Source organism: Molothrus aeneus, chromosome 3, assembly GCF_037042795.1.
Source record: "Molothrus aeneus isolate 106 chromosome 3, BPBGC_Maene_1.0, whole genome shotgun sequence".
NCBI classification, from domain to species: Eukaryota; Metazoa; Chordata; class Aves; order Passeriformes; family Icteridae; genus Molothrus; species Molothrus aeneus.
Window position 1 is genome coordinate 52,052,648 of NC_089648.1, and position 15,833 is coordinate 52,068,480.

At 40.4% G+C, this 15,833-nt stretch overlaps 1 protein-coding gene across 1 annotated transcript in view; it reads right to left on the reverse strand.

The window, feature by feature from the left end:
- SYNJ2 (synaptojanin 2) overlaps nt 1-15,833 on the reverse strand; it is a 54,744-nt gene that overhangs the window by 17,629 nt on the left and 21,282 nt on the right. The window contains exons 6-14 of the mRNA XM_066546924.1: nt 13,250-13,346; nt 10,070-10,242; nt 9,579-9,660; nt 9,201-9,350; nt 8,938-9,103; nt 6,923-7,114; nt 4,894-4,978; nt 3,550-3,690; nt 437-629 (exon numbers count right to left, since the gene is read on the reverse strand). Coding sequence (XP_066403021.1) covers nt 437-629; nt 3,550-3,690; nt 4,894-4,978; nt 6,923-7,114; nt 8,938-9,103; nt 9,201-9,350; nt 9,579-9,660; nt 10,070-10,242; nt 13,250-13,346 — 1,279 coding nt within the window. The remainder of the gene's footprint in view (nt 1-436; nt 630-3,549; nt 3,691-4,893; nt 4,979-6,922; nt 7,115-8,937; nt 9,104-9,200; nt 9,351-9,578; nt 9,661-10,069; nt 10,243-13,249; nt 13,347-15,833) is intronic.

The window sequence follows — 15,833 nt, forward strand, 5'->3', positions numbered from 1 at the left end:
TGCCCAAGAACTGATCCATCACACCCGACCAGAAGCAGCCAAGGCACTGCTGCACTGAATGGCATGGATGGTCTTTCAGGAATTCTCACTTACTAGAGCCAGCAAGAGCTATCAATATCGCTCTCCAGTTCCAACATCAGTTATCTAGAGCTTAACTGCTCAAAGCCAAGGACTTTTCAAGCACTGGAGCAACTCTGTTTTTTGAAAGGATTAGTACTTTTGTAAAGCAGGTGCTACATTGGGTAGTACCTAATCTTCTGTGAAACATGCTTCCCTATTTATTTATTTGCTAACGTTTTCTTTAGCATTTTCTTTCTTGGTACTGAGATGCCTTCTTTGATGACCGGTCATCAAAGGCAGCCTGAGACCAGCTTTCATGATGTAAAGATACCACCTTTACCTCCAATACTTTTAGCACACATACGTCTACACTTACCATTGGGAAGCTGAGTTTCTGTGTGATTTCTTTATAATCTTCATTCCTCTCTTTCACCTGAGTCTGCCCAGCAGTCAAGTGACTGCATATAAAGCAGAAACTGGTACTATAGAACTGAAAACGAATGCTCACTGCCCCTTTATTCCCAGCTTTTCCTCCCATTCCTGTCTTCACGGTGTCTATTGCTACATCCCTGCATTAAAAAAAAAACAGAAAGGGAACAGAGTAAAGGGCTTCAGGGACAAACATTCAATTAACTTTGACTGCAACACAAAGGGAAAAGCCAGTTTACAATGCCATGTCTTCTCCCCTCTAGAAAGCTTGCTGCTTTTAGGCACATCTTTTAGTTTCTTGGTGTTCAAATGCTTATGCTTCAAATTAAGTTTAATACAATACTATAGAAATAAAACTGTTTGAAAATATTTTTCTCCTTTTCTTGTCCCTTCCAAACAGACCAGCGAGACCTAATTCTGAAATACTGGCAATTTCTATAGAATATACTTTTCAAGTTTCCCTCTACCATGATCCTTAAAATATTGACAATAACTAAATTTTATTACTATGCTTCCTTTTACTTTTGAACATGTGGAAATGTGCTTTTCAGACAGATAACAATTTACTGTTCATATGTGCTGAAACCCAACTTCACAATTCATGATGGATTTTCCATTTAATTAAAGAGCAGCAGATCATAACCCATACTTCATTAAATCAGATGTGATAAAATCAGGGATTATTGGATACAACTATTTATATGTAACTTCTCAAATGAGTTCTGTACTGATGACAAATTGCTTAAGGTCTCCATGTTGCTAATCACTTAGTATTTCAATGTGATGATTAGCATACACTTCACTACAGAGAGATAACTTGATAAAGCAGACCACCTGCTCTCAGGGTAATTTCTCCCAAATAACCAGGATACTCCAAGAACAAAGCATGGCTGTCTGATCAGATAACTAAATGATGAGATCATTGTTTCAGCCAACCCTAGTGCCATGCATGTCTTTCCCAGTGAGAAAATTTTACTTTCCAGAGAAAACATCAAGCAGATCTGACAAGAATATTACTGATGTTAAAAAGGGACGTGCAGAAAACTGCTAAGTCTTATTTAAGTTATTCTCAGAAATTCGTGATGTAAATGATGCAAGATGATACAGGTCTCCTTTCCCCACCCCCTTCATTTTCTTCTCTCTTCCTCCCCCATCTTTTGTACCTTTTTTCTCTATCTTTAATTTCCTGTCTTTTCCTGACAGCAGGACACCACCAGAAGACACCCTCAGGGAGGCAAAGAAGGAACATCAAAGTTTTCTATGAAACAATGGGTTTTAAGCACTCCTACAGAAGCACGGTGTTCAGTCTTTTCACTAAAGTTCTCCCTTCCTGCTGCCTGCCTACCCATCTCCTGACTGGTATTCAACTGATTTTCCTTCATGGCAAAGGTAATGCTGAAATTACCCGCTGTAAATTCAGCTGCTTGTATTTCATCAATCATTTCGCTGATGTATAAACCAGCTATTGTCTCATTATTTCTCTATTCCCTATCTTCTGTCTAAATCTCTTCAATCTCTGTAAGCACAGAAGCACTTTTTTGCACTTCTGATCATTTTTCCTTTCCTCTTCTAGACATGGGGAAAATATGCAAGCCTACAGGTTAGATTTGATTATGCTCACATAGCACATAGCAGCACATTTGCATTAAATAATGAAACTCGGTCAGTAAAATCAACTTCCCTTTTTCTCTTGAGTTTCAAAGGGCTACATCCAATTTCCAGCAGTTTGACAACTGCAACAGAACCACTGTACTGTTCTGATTCTGATTTCCATTTAAACCACGAATTTCCTACTGGATTACTCAAACTTTTTGTAAGCCAGGTGAAGAGTCACAAACTGAGAGAAACACTTCTCCTCTGGACTGCTTCATAGCAGCAGCAAAAAAAAAATTTCTTTAAATAATTTTGAAGAAAGATTACTGGAAAGCAGCAATCCAAGACCACCAGAGTTACCTGCATTGTATTGCTCTGTCTGGCCTACAGCACCTGATGTTGGACAAGCTCTGTTCTGAGATTTTCAGTAGATATGAGATCACAGGGAAGGAAGAGGCAGCTTTTGATATTTTAATCACAAAATGCAGTGGCCAATCAGTGCCCTAATATGGGGTTAGAAAGGAGTGTTTGGATCTCGGGGCTTTAAGGTCAGACAGATGCCCAAAGATAGTTTTGGCTAATTATTCACTTCCTAACCATTTACATTTAGCCTGCATAATTCTTTTACACTTAGCCTGCATAATTCTTGCCCACAGCAAAGGTATTTTAATGCAAGTATCCCCACGGGTAATTTTCTAGGAGGAGTTTGATCACTCTCCAGGGACAGCTGAGTCAGTAAGCAGAGGATACATAGCTCTGCACTCTCCTGACTGGGCACAGAGTTCTGGTTCTCATGACATCTGGGAAAGGCAAACACTTCATAGGTTTTCTTACATCTTACCTCTCAGTTCTATAAAATGTCAAGGGCCAAAATTAGGTCTCTTTCTCCCATTCTTTTTAGGTCTAGAACTATCCCTGTTTCCATAAGGAATCATGGACAGGGCTAGAAGTAAAACCTGCCCTTCAGGCAGGGGCAGGCACTTCCTTCATTCAGTGCATCAAACACTCTTGGACTTACTAGCCCAGGTTATTCCCTTCCCAGGAAGATAGCACCCAAACAAGGTGCTCTACCCTGACTGCCCACCTGGAGTATGCCTGGCTTTTCAGCTACCTGGAGGAAAACACTGAGGCTGTCTAGCCTTTGTGCTACCCAGGGAGATGGACTCCAGCCTGTTGCTGTCTGGAAGGATTCCCTCTTCTCCATGCTGAGCAGAGACCAGAACACAGGTTTGCATGACTCCCACCAAGATGAGCAAGTCCTCCCCATGTTCTCTGGCCATGCTCCAACACCAGATGTCACTGAAGTCACAGGGTGGGTTTTGGGGCTTTTTTGTTTAGTTGGTTTGAGGATTGTTGTTGTTGTTAGATTAGTTTTATTTTGGGGTGGGGTTCTTTGTTTGTTTTGGTTTTCTGGGTTTTTTTGTTTTGTTGTTGTTGTTGTTTTGTTTGGTTTGGCTTTTTCTTTACCTGATGAAGGGGACATGATATGGTCGTACAAAGATGAAAAGACAAACACCAACAAGCTGTGCTGATGTCAGCTGAATGTAGCGATGAGTCCTGGAAATAGCTTTTTGAAGCTGCTCTCCCCACATTTTTCTATTCGTTGTACTGGAACAAACATAAAATCATTTAATGGAATCAAAACAAACCACATACAGTCAATAAAATGCACAGGCTAACTGTGCCTTAGGTTTACAGACATCCCATTAGGCTGTAGAACGTGAAGTGCTGTAGAACGCATGGCAGAGACCGATAATACTTCCTTGTAAGCCAGCCTAGAGTTAGCAGGGTCAGTGAGCCCAGGCACAGCACACAAATACAGTTATCTTGCTTCTGGATGTGTGAGGGATTTGTCTAATACACTTAGAAACACCCACACTCACATGACATTGGATACACCCATTCACTGGGGATAACTGGAAGCTGATTACAGCAATCATAACTGTAAAAACAAATTTCCAAATCAATCTCATGAGTTTTAATTTTTTTTCTGACTGGAAGGTGACTGGCTACTCACAACTGTTGGCTGTTCCTAGCAAAGGTTTGTGAAGACCTGCATATACCTTCACGTCAGTGGATCTAGCTGTTTCTTTTCTCTAAAGTCAACATATCCATGCAGATATACCACCAGCCCAGCAGCCACACTAAGCACTGCTGTAACTTGTCATTCCCAAAACAGACAGCTAAGTGGCCAGCCTAATGAATCGGCATTGGAAACATGATCTTCAGGGTTCCACCTCCATTCAGATTCACTAGGATCAGTAAGCACAACGGCCTACTGCACATGCTGATATGCCAACCTCAGGCTTTGCATTTAACGTCTTCTCTACAATTTTCACAAATACAATTAGCCACAGAGACATTTTTAGACAATTTTAGAATTCCCACATGAATGGCAATTAGGTTTGTAAGTCACTGAGCATTTTTCCAACATCAGACAGGGCTTTAAGGACAAGCGTTAGATCAAGCTCAACCATCAGAATTCTTCTCTGACAACATAAAGACTTAAGAGACTTAGGAAACTGAGCACTTTCAACATCATCCCAATGACATTTTTAATGGAAAACATATTTCCAGCTATGGTTGCAAACAACAGACTTGGAACTGAGTGAGCCCAGTGACCATAAAAATGAACATGGCCAGTTCCTTCGGGGAAGATTATGTTCTTTTTGTTGGGGTTTTGTTTGTTTGATTGGGTTGGGTTTTTTTACAGTTGCAAGGGTTTTTTTTGGTTGGTTGGTTTTTTAGGTTGGTTGATTAGGGGTTTTTGTTGGTTTTGTTTGTTTGGTGTTTTGTTTTTTTTTTACGTACCTGGCATTCACAATGTTCCCTGCGCTTAATTCAACCATCTCTTCAAATCCCACTGCAAATATGTCAGGAGGGCAGTTATCATCATCTGTTGGCAGGAAGGAAAAGTCATGCCAGAATTACAATTTTGTTGTTTCTTCTAATGATTTGTATTCTAATTTCTGTCAGAGATCCTTCCTGTATTTCTATCTTGTGTATCCCCTGCCAAGCTATACATATTCATAGCTCCTTTAATCTGATATCATAAAACATCCCCTGCAGTTCCTCTGAATTTTTTTCCTGCTTTTCTCCCACCAGTTGGTCTTCATCTCTCCTGCAGGAAGCAGTTCAGAACAGAACATTATACTGTAGCAGTGTTAATCCCTCTCTCCCACACCCCAATCACCACTAAAGCCGCAACACCTCACTAGTCACCATCTCTTACCCTCTTGTCATTTTATCCAACGTGCTCTTCCTTTCTGACACAGATTCCTGTGTAACTGAACTTAATTGTCTAGACACCAGTATGTCACCTCCATCTCAATGCCTTTAGCAAATTTATCTAGTTTAAGGACACTTCTGAAGTTTCTTCTTGCCTTCTTTCTTCCAAGTCCTTCTTAGATCACTTATATTTAAGGTTAGATCACCCTAGAGCACAATGACCCCCACCCCTCTTTCCCTGGCTCTGTGGATATTACTCTGAGGAAACATCAAAGATCAGATGCTGTCATAAAATAGTGTGAAGCAAATCTGTTGACCCCTTAGGTCTGTCCATTGCCTAAAGACAACTCTGTGCAGACACAAGGGTGAAACTAGCATGATAGCTAGCCTCCTTTACTAGCTTAACCAGACAGGCACTGTGATGTGTATTTCCCATTAATAATTTTGGACATCTGTCTTTGAAGACTTGCCCATTTGTGTAGGCACTGCACTGGCATTAACATGGATTCAGACATTTGCATGGTTGCACCCTAGCCCTGCCCATTCACATAACTCAGCTCTCTTCCAGAAGCTGCTCAGACCTACCATGTCACAACTGCCTGCTCCTCTGTTTCTCTCAGGGGATAGTCTGGCAAGGCTAACACATGACAGGCTCTCAACAAATTTTAGTGTTATGGGCACAGTCATGCACTAACACATCTGAAGTGTTTCTGAAATAGACTAGACTGGACTAATCACTTACCTAGGCTGCTCAGAATACAGAGGTCTGCACCTAATCACATACCACTCAGGAACTAAGGGTTCAAATGAGACAACTTGTATAAGGGAGCCAAGGATTTGAGGAATGTATTCCTGAGCTACAAGGTTAGGTACAGGACTATGCCTGTGATGCCTGAAGAAAACTAAATGTTCCACTATAACAACAAAAGCATGGGTTTTGCAACCACTCAATTTTTAAATGACAGAATGTTCCCTTCTCATTTACCTTAATAAAAAATCTGTAAATCAATTGCAATACCTGACCTTGTTCCATAAATAAGAAATTCAGCAGCCAATTTCATCAAACCACAAGCATAAGAGTTCTCTATACTGCTAAAGAAATATTGCCCTCAACAAAGTAAATCTTTTTGTCTGAAGGCTTTGATAGCAACATTTCCAGAGAAGCTCACAGTCCAGACTGCAGAGATATGTTTAGCTCCAGATGAGAGACCAAGATGGTCTGATGGTACCTAAACATGTAGCTCCTGCTTACGACAAAGAACAAAGAACAGAGATATGGGAGAAGAAAATTATGTACAGGGTGCAGAATAGGTAGATACATCTCAGGATGGCATGAAAGAGAGCTCTGAATTCTGACCTGCTGAAGGTTTGAAACAGTCACATGGACTGTTTCAAAGTGTTCAAAGAACTCTGACTGTCAGGAGGTCACACACCATTCCACTTCTGCAGGGCAGCAAAAGCATGGAGAAGCTGAATACACCCCTAAGAACTGACAGAAAATGCTCTCCAAAATGTACTGCCTTTGAAAGGCTGGTCAAATCTTGTGTCCTGACTCACTGTCTCTAGAGATGCCAGCAAATACTGCTTACACGTTTTGACTGTGAAGTCTTACCCTGAAATTCTGAAACTCCTGAGAGTTTGGGAGAATCCAGCAGCCAGTCTGTCAGCTCACTGGTACCAAGGATGTTGCTTCGAAACTGCTTTCCCCCATTCACATTCCAGGTCCCCGTGGCAACACGAACACGCTTGGAGCTCGTGAATTCAAACTGACGCTCTGACATGGCCTTCAAAATACTTGGAGTTACTGACAGAAGAGGGGAGAGAGAAAGATGGTGTTTAAAAGAAGAATGTGCTGTAAAAGGACAGAAACCATCCCCACTGCAGCAGCACAGTCACTCTGAAATAATAACATTACCCTAGCAGCAACAATACAAAAGGTAGGGAATAACTCCTATGGCAATGGCAGTATTATCTTGTAGCTACAAGATAACTGGGGTTGATGTCAGCAATTTCTCTTATAGAAACCAGGCACCCTTTGAAAGCTTGGGAATGGCTGGTCACCAACTTTCAGCTTGCATTTTTCTGTGCTTTTTCAAGTAATAAGCAAAAAATTCTTTTATCTCCCATAATCTTTTCCGTTTAGTCTATAGCACTGTCATGGTTTAACCCCACTGGGCAACCAGTGCTTTGTAGTACATATCCCAGCTCATTCCCTGCCCCTGCAGCAAAATGCGGGAGAGAATCCCAAGAGTAAAAGTGAGAAAATGCATGGATTGAGATAAAGACAGTTTAAGGGAAAAAAAAAAAGTAGAATTAGAATATACAAAACCAGTGTGGCACAGTGCCCAGCCAGTTCCAAAGCAGCAGCCCTCAGGGGGAGGGGGAGCTTTCCCCCCTCCCGGTTTATATACCAAGAATGACATCATTTAGTATGGAATATTCCTCTGGACATTTGGAGTCACCTGTCTTGGCTGCATCCCCTCCCAGCTTCTTGTAGTGCTCCCAGCCTTCTGAATGGGAGAGCGTGAGAAGTGGAAAGTCCTTGACTTATTATAAACACTATATAGCAACAACTAAAACCCTCAGTGTGTCTTACCAGCCTGCTGTGTTTTAACACAGCTGGCAACCAAGTACAACATACAAGCACTTGCTCATTCATTAGTCTCAAATCCAAAACACAACATTATACCACACACGAGGAAGCCAATGAACTTTATTCCTGAAACCAGGACAAGCAATCAAGCATGTCATAAGTTACAACTTAAACTGAAGCCCTTAGAAGTTTAGAATGTGGAAGGAAAGATGGAGAGCAGCACAGTCTCACATCAGTACAAATCTAGCACTGCCATGCCTCTCTAGCTGGGCAAGAACTCTTCAAAAAAAACCCCTGCTATATTTACTTATTTTGCTGAGTATAGAAAATCAGCAATGTGCTTCTGCTGTCTAAACAAATGAAGCAGAGTTAATCATTAACTACCCAACTTGCAGTCAGGCATAGAGAAGTAATCTATATTTTCCTTGCGGTCAACATCAGGGAACAAGCCCAGGACTAAAGTGGTGCTGAATGGTTCTCTGGAATAAACTGACCACCCAATACTTGTTGTGGATGAAATTATTCTATATTTTGCATGCAAGTATCTTCTCAAAGAGAGCTGAGTTTATTCTAGATGGGTGCAAACAAATATGTCTATGCTGTGGACTATTAGGGGCCTGGAACAAAGCAGGAAATGAACTAAAATAACAGAGATGTGCCTTTAAAGATCCAAATGGCTAAAAGCATGTGCAAAGGGCAAGGACACAACTAAGGAGATAAAAGGGCTGAGCTCAAGAAACTTCTTCAAGACAAACTCAGGGCAGGCTGGGAATATAGCCCTAAAATCCTTCCCTCTGGTCCAACTCTAAACTGTCAGAGATTATCACTATCAAAGAACAGAAAAACATATTCAAAAGTTCAAAACAAAACATGAGAAATAAGCACAAGAGTTGTGCTATGGTCACTTGAAAATACTGCTTTAAACAACAGATCTGAGCAACAGCAGCTTATATATTGATTGAGGGTACAATTGCTGATATCTGACAGCTAAAAGCAGATGCAAAGACAAAGGGGAGCATTTAAACTGGCTTTACCCAGCAGTGCAGTCTGGTCCATGAGCATCTTGCCTTTGTCTGCATATTCCTCATGGTAGAAGTCACCCATGAGCAGCAGCTCAATGGCTTCCTGCTTCACTGTATCAAAGAAATTTGACTGGATGGTACGAGACACAGAGCGGGCACCATCCTTGAGCTTCCCAACCTACAGCAGACAGGAATTACAAATACAAGTGACACTGAAGCATAAATAGGACATCTTTCTTTACTTGTAAATAAAGAGTTTTGCCATTTTTCTTTACCTTGTTCTTCCCCTCAAGGGCACGACTGCCACTAAATACTCTGCTCAGATTTTGACCATTGAGAGTCCACATCTCCTTGTAGGATTCCACAAAGCGCTCAATTATAGGTTTAGAGTTCAAATCAAGGCTCTCTAATTGAGCAAACAGTATCTGGATTAGGTGCAGAAGGAGAAAAAAAAACACAAAAAAGAAACCAACATTGTTTTCAAATATGTTTTTGCTTTTTATCCTCAGTATTCCAGCCAGCACCATTCTGTACCATAGAGCAGCAAGACTGACCTGCATAACTGAGACATACAGCCTCTTTCCTGTCTTTCCCATGAAACAGCCAATGTATGTACTACAAGTTTCCCAAGGAAGGTCCTCTGACAAACTCACCTCCTGTGCAACGAAGGACTGTACACTATTAGAACGATCCACGCAGTCCAAACAATTCATTCGAAAAGTACCTGTCTGCAGACTTTGGTAACCAAACACAAGAGGAGGGAGGAGAAAATGGTATATTTTAAAATAACATCTAATCATGAGTTGATTGAACAAGATCATCAAATGTTCAGCCTGAATACACCCACCCACGTATTGACAGTGCAAGCACACTGTGCACAATATATTCCATTAACACATCTAATTACTTGATTACATCTGCAACACTATATTAGCAAATCCACACACTGGTAAATTTGCAGATTTGAAACCATGGAGACGCAATTAAGCCAAATCATTGATTTAGCACCAAGACTACACTTTGTCTCAAAATTTTATTTCAAGATGGTCAATTTATTGTCATGGTCCAAACACAGCAAGAAACCTGGGAAGGCCAGGACAATCAGTGCCCAGCTACACTGGGACAGAGGGGCAGAGACACTCACCGTGGACTTACATGCTCGCCCTTTGTGAAGATTCCAAAGTCTTCCCAGTGCAACTTCAGCTGAGGCCTCAGCAAATTTTCCAGTTTCTCAGTTTTCCCACCTTTTGCAAATTGGTGGTAGTCAAAGTTTATCATGGGACTGTCTTCCGCATGGGAAGAGGCCCATAGCAGTTTCTGTTAAGATAAGAGAATGAAGGAAAACAAATCCTGCTCAAGTCACATGTAAGGATTGATCCCAGCACACTTTTATCATTAATAAGCCTTGACTGTTAATCACATAGTTCATAGGGAATTTTGAAAGGCCAGACATGAAAAAAGCAACTGAAGTTCCCCGTTTGTTTTCTTCACAGAAGTAAACCTGACTGTTAGAACCCAATTTTCCTGCAGGAAAACCGTAACTGCAAACTATACATTAGAATTATGCCTTGGCTGGTGGCAGCCCTTCAGCAATGGGCTGCTGCTACCTCTGTGCATGAGGTGAGGACAGCACTAGCAATAATGCTCTAGGCAGGCTCAGGGGGAGGAAGTAAGTAAGCAATTACACCCAGGAAACATACTATAAAGTGTTTGTGGTAAACTGCAGAAGTGAAAGAAGAGGCACAAATAGCCTCAGTAGTTCATCTCCAGTTTCAATGACTCCACATGCATTTCCGTAATCACCACAAATTTCATTAAGGTATCTGCAACAGTACATCCACATCATTAAGGTATCTGCAACAGTAATACATCCTGTTCTCCACAAGAAAGGCAGAGAGAACCATTACATTAACTCAAACTATGCAAGCCTTTGTCTATTCTCTTCCCTCCTGCACATTCTCACCCCAAGAGAGGGATGATTTTCTCCACTTACATTGTGACACACACTGGACAAAACAAATCTAATATTACATTAAAAGTGTACATGTAGCAGTTACACCAGCATAATTGTATTGAGTAAGCCATTAAGCCTTTCCTGCAGAAAGAAATTTAAAGGCAGTGCTTGGAAAGAGACCTGTAAAATGTATTTCATTAGACTGTTACTGTTGACACCCCAATCTGCCCTGACAGATGCTGGCACTAGCAATGCACTTGAGGATGTCATTTACCCACTGCTGCAGTGTAAATTATTATCAGACTATTTGCAACTCTACACTACACTCCTGCTTTTACTGTAAACATAATTACATCTGTTATAGGGAATGCTTGTGGGAGGAACAGCATTTCCTGGGAACAGTATTGATTTTTGGTCTGGTCTGATTCAGGTAATGCATAATAAATGGTAAATGAATGGTGGTAACTGTGACATTCTGATCAAGAGAGCCCAGCAGCAGTAATTACAAGAATAATTTGAACCAATGCTGATAAGAATTACTAAGGTTGAAGCACAAGTGAAGAGAAAAATAAAAGCAAAAAAAAGATGGAGAAACTAATGACAGGAGACAAACTTGCAACCCTAATCACACTCTTATGAATTACTTTATTTTTAATTCAAGCCCTTTAAAATCATCAAAGTCAAATGAACTCTATATTCTTTCCTAAACATCCATTTCTTAAAACACAAAGGTAAAGAAATGACCAAGGAGTCATTCTGAATGAATACAAAAACTTTGGTTTTCAGTGATGTCAGTCTAAATTATTCAAGCTCACAGCATATTTTCAGAGTTTATTTATTTCTAAAATAGGCAAAAAAGTAACAATTTAGACAAAACAATTTAAAATTTATTTAAATTAAATTAACAAATGCAAGGTCTTTATTCTAGAGATGCCCAGTCTCTGACTTAATGTCTGGTTGCATGATATTGGCTAGAACATGATCTTCAAGAATGTGAGAGTTTGAGAAAATATCAGTATCAAATTATCAACAAACGTCATGCTTTTATTCATGTAAGTTATTTCAGCATTTCAGAATTTGTTATCTTTTACCTTTACATTTCAGTGGGGTTTGCAAAACAAACAAGAAAAACTATTTTAAAGAGAAGGAAACCAAAAGATTACAGAGTCTTAGCCACGTCATGCAGAAATTCAGTAAGAAGCTGAAAACAGAAACCACCAGACTCAACTCCTGTGCCTTCCTCACTGCCTTGCAAGTTTTAGTCATTAATCATTTTCTTTGGCCACATTCTGTACAAGGGGAGACCTTCACTTCATCATTTTCTGCTGGGGAAGTAGATAGTCCTTCCCAGCTCTTTTGCAGGAGGAGGAAATGGTCACACAGAAAAAGTGACAACAAGCTTGACGCTCCCTCTAAATTCACTACTGCAACAGAGAGGAAAAGAAATCAGGCACTATTATTATCAGGCACTATACAACCACAATTTTTATTTTGCTTAGTTTCACGTAATAAATGTTTCAGCTCAGAACTGCTGGTATCATTCTTTACCAATGATACATACATGGCACTTACTATAGGTGTGTACTTAAATCATCCTATCATTAGTTTTAGGAACATGACTTCTGAAGTATCTATATCAGTTTGCTAAAGCAAAAAGCACCTAAGGAGGCAGACTTCCATCAACTCCCAGCCAGATTCAGGCAGCTATTGCACTGCTGCAAACCCCTCTCAGTGCCAATCAGTGGCTTTAAGCTCACAGTAGTTTTTAAAAGAATACCACACTAGAAAGCAGCATAGCTTTAGTTCTACAATGCCTGACATCCTTGCTATCAGCTATTAGTTGTGCCTGGGGATACTTAGAGGCCAGGAAAATCTCTCTCTGTATACCAAACTGTCATCTGGTGCTCAGGCAGCCAACTCCCAACACAATCAGTGTCAGATAGCTATTTCCCATTACAATCAGAGCAAGACAGCTCAGTGATGCTAAGTCACTGTGCTCAGTGATGGAGGCTCACCCAGCCCCCAAGCAGCTCCGCCAATCCCAGGGGACTGCATAGGTGGCTGCATACAATGTCAAAACTGGCTATGATTCACTTTTGCAAATGTTAACCATCCTTAGGAGTATTCAGGCAATTTCTTTTTAAGTTTGGTTAAGGGAATGTATGCAAATGTATGAAGAAGTAAGCAGAAAGGTAGTGCTAGAAACTAAGCCATGAAACCAAGAAGCACTATTCTTAGTAGGTAATGTGGTAAAGAGTTAACATAATTTTTTTAGAAATACTATTCATCACCTCCTGGGCTAGAAGGAAAACAGAAGAACATGGAGGCTCAAGGGAAATCAGCAGTTAAAATGAAAATCATTGCTTTTACCTTAAAAGCTCTGTTGAGCACCTCCTCTCCTCCTCTGCTTCCCAATAGGTTAACGATCACTTGTTTTCCATACTGCTCTTTCAGAAGCATCATATGCCTACAGCAAAAGCAACCATAATAGGTACTAAACAAAACTAAGTTATTTTGCCTACTGCCATTTTCAAAATACAAAGTAGAGATCACTGGTTGTTTCATCCAGCAGAAAATCTTAGCCATACCATCTACAGACACTTTTCTCAGTTTCCTTCTAATTAAAGTAAAAATGGTGAAAGTATGCAATTAATAGATACAGTATTCTGTACTGAAATTAAAGAAAGAAGTGTCTTAGAAAATAGGCCCCAAGTCTTTTATGCCACTCTTAGCTTTGACATTGCCCTTCATGCTCCTACCTCTTGGCTGCTATCCCGGGAACTACACAGGAAAGACAAGAAGAGAGGAAAATGTATTACACTTCAACAGGAATTGTCTGGCATCTTGCAGAGCTGAAACTACTAAGAGTCAGCAGCAACAACTGGGCCTATGACTCCAGTGCCAAGGCCAGAGAGGTCCAAACACACGTCACAGGTGACAGGGTTCAAACATCTCTGAGCTGCTGCAACATGGAGACATTCACTCTGAACTCAAATCAAGCAGGAAGATGACTAATCATAAGAACTGCTGCACTGGATCAGAATAAAGGTCCTTTTAGCCAAGTTGTCTGGCTCAGATTCTGCAGGAAAAGCTCAAAATAGGACAAGTATAAAGTGGGCTGGATTTTTTGGTCTATGTTGCTAAAATCTCAAAGCCTGACATTTAAGGACTCTCAAGTTAAGAGCTTTTAGCCAGATGCCAAAACACCCATTCTCCCCTCAAAATATCTTTTTCAAGTTGGAATGCATGGCTGTGCTGGCTCATCAAGACATAATCACATCTTAAAGTTGATTTCCATCATGTACAGACAACACTGTAGTAGTATCTAAGAGGAAGCTGGATAGAAATATATAAGAAAAATAAACTCACAAAATGAGAAGTTATTACATGCTGCAAAATAGCGTGTAATGGCAAAGTGTGTGAAAACCAGCAAGCATACATCTGGCATTGCTCTTTAAATCCTTTAACCAGAAGTAAATTACACAGAAAACCATGGAAGGGGAGAAAAGAAAGAAGTCATCAGCATTGCCTTCAGAAAACACAGCTAAATATATTTTCTGGTGCATTCTTGATTCTGCAACCAGTTTCTCTGTATGCCAACTCATCCCATATAGTTGGCACCCTCCTGATACCAGCATCAAGATCCTACCTCTCTGCCAGTGTTACTTCCTTACAACAAAACTACTGAAGCTCAAGTCACCTGTTTGAATACTGCAAGCAAAACTCCCTGTGGATTTCTCAGGGAGAGAGACAGAGAATGAAAAAATAACTAACAAGATTACCACCTGTTTCTCACATGGTTACATGTAGCAGGCCAAATTTACATCTTGGAAAAGCTGTAGCAGGTTGTTAAATTCCAGTGTACTTTTCCATATAACTAGTCACTTCTTTCTTGCCCATCTTCAAAGGACTGACTTTTGCAGATCTTCACAGACACTGGCAGGGCAAGTTATCACATCACCAGATGGCCAAGAGACCAAGAGTCACAAAGGCCATTGAATAAAGTAGGATTTAAGAGCCTTAAAAGCTTGGAGAATGTAGGCCAAGAACCTCTGGAGCAGAAACCGCTACGCTGCATAGTCCCTTTAGATTCTAATCCCTGTTTGGGGTCTTCAGTGTAGCAAAACCATTAACAGTCAATAATATCCTGTGTGCTAACAGTTGTGGTAATGAAGAGGCCTTACACAAAATCAACATACAACCTGATCTGCCAAAACCAAACCAAACCAGAAATTAATCACTTGACCTGCACTTACAAGGTGAAAATTTCCCACAGACCAAATTCTTCATGTGTTTTTCAGGCACTGTTCCCATGGATATCAGTAGAAATACATCCTTAGAGGATAGCATTTCCTAGTCAGACATCCAAAGGAATCAAGCTAATGCATGTCTTTTTCTACAGTTTCTAGCTGACAAACAAACAGAGTCTTAATGGTTTTAAAATGTTTACAAGCCAATCTTTGCATAAAATAGAAAACATCAGCATAATAGCATCATACAACACTGGTCACAGAATAAGGCATTGCTATTTCTGTGTAGGAGGAAAACAATGAAGAAAAGACCAAATGCAGAATGGAGTGAAAGCAGTGTTTACTCTTTAGCTACTTCTGTTAGAGTGGTAAAGCACACATATTCTGTGTACCATAAGTGTAAACTCACATCTGTTGGCTCACAAAGGTTTGCATAAACACTTCTTTTGCACATCACTCAGTATTCCTAAACTTTTACAGAAATGAGCCAGAAGACCAAATTAATTCAATTACCACTGAAAACAAAAAGGAAAAAAAGCACCAAAAAAAGTGACTAAATTAAGTAAACCAGTTTAATAATCTGCCACACCTGGGGGATTTGCCACATCATGTCAGAGAGGTTTTCTCAAGATTTCCTAGGAAGACAAAGTTGTGGAACCTTGGATACATGCCAGGCTGCTGTGTTGATGCCAAAGTGGAATGAA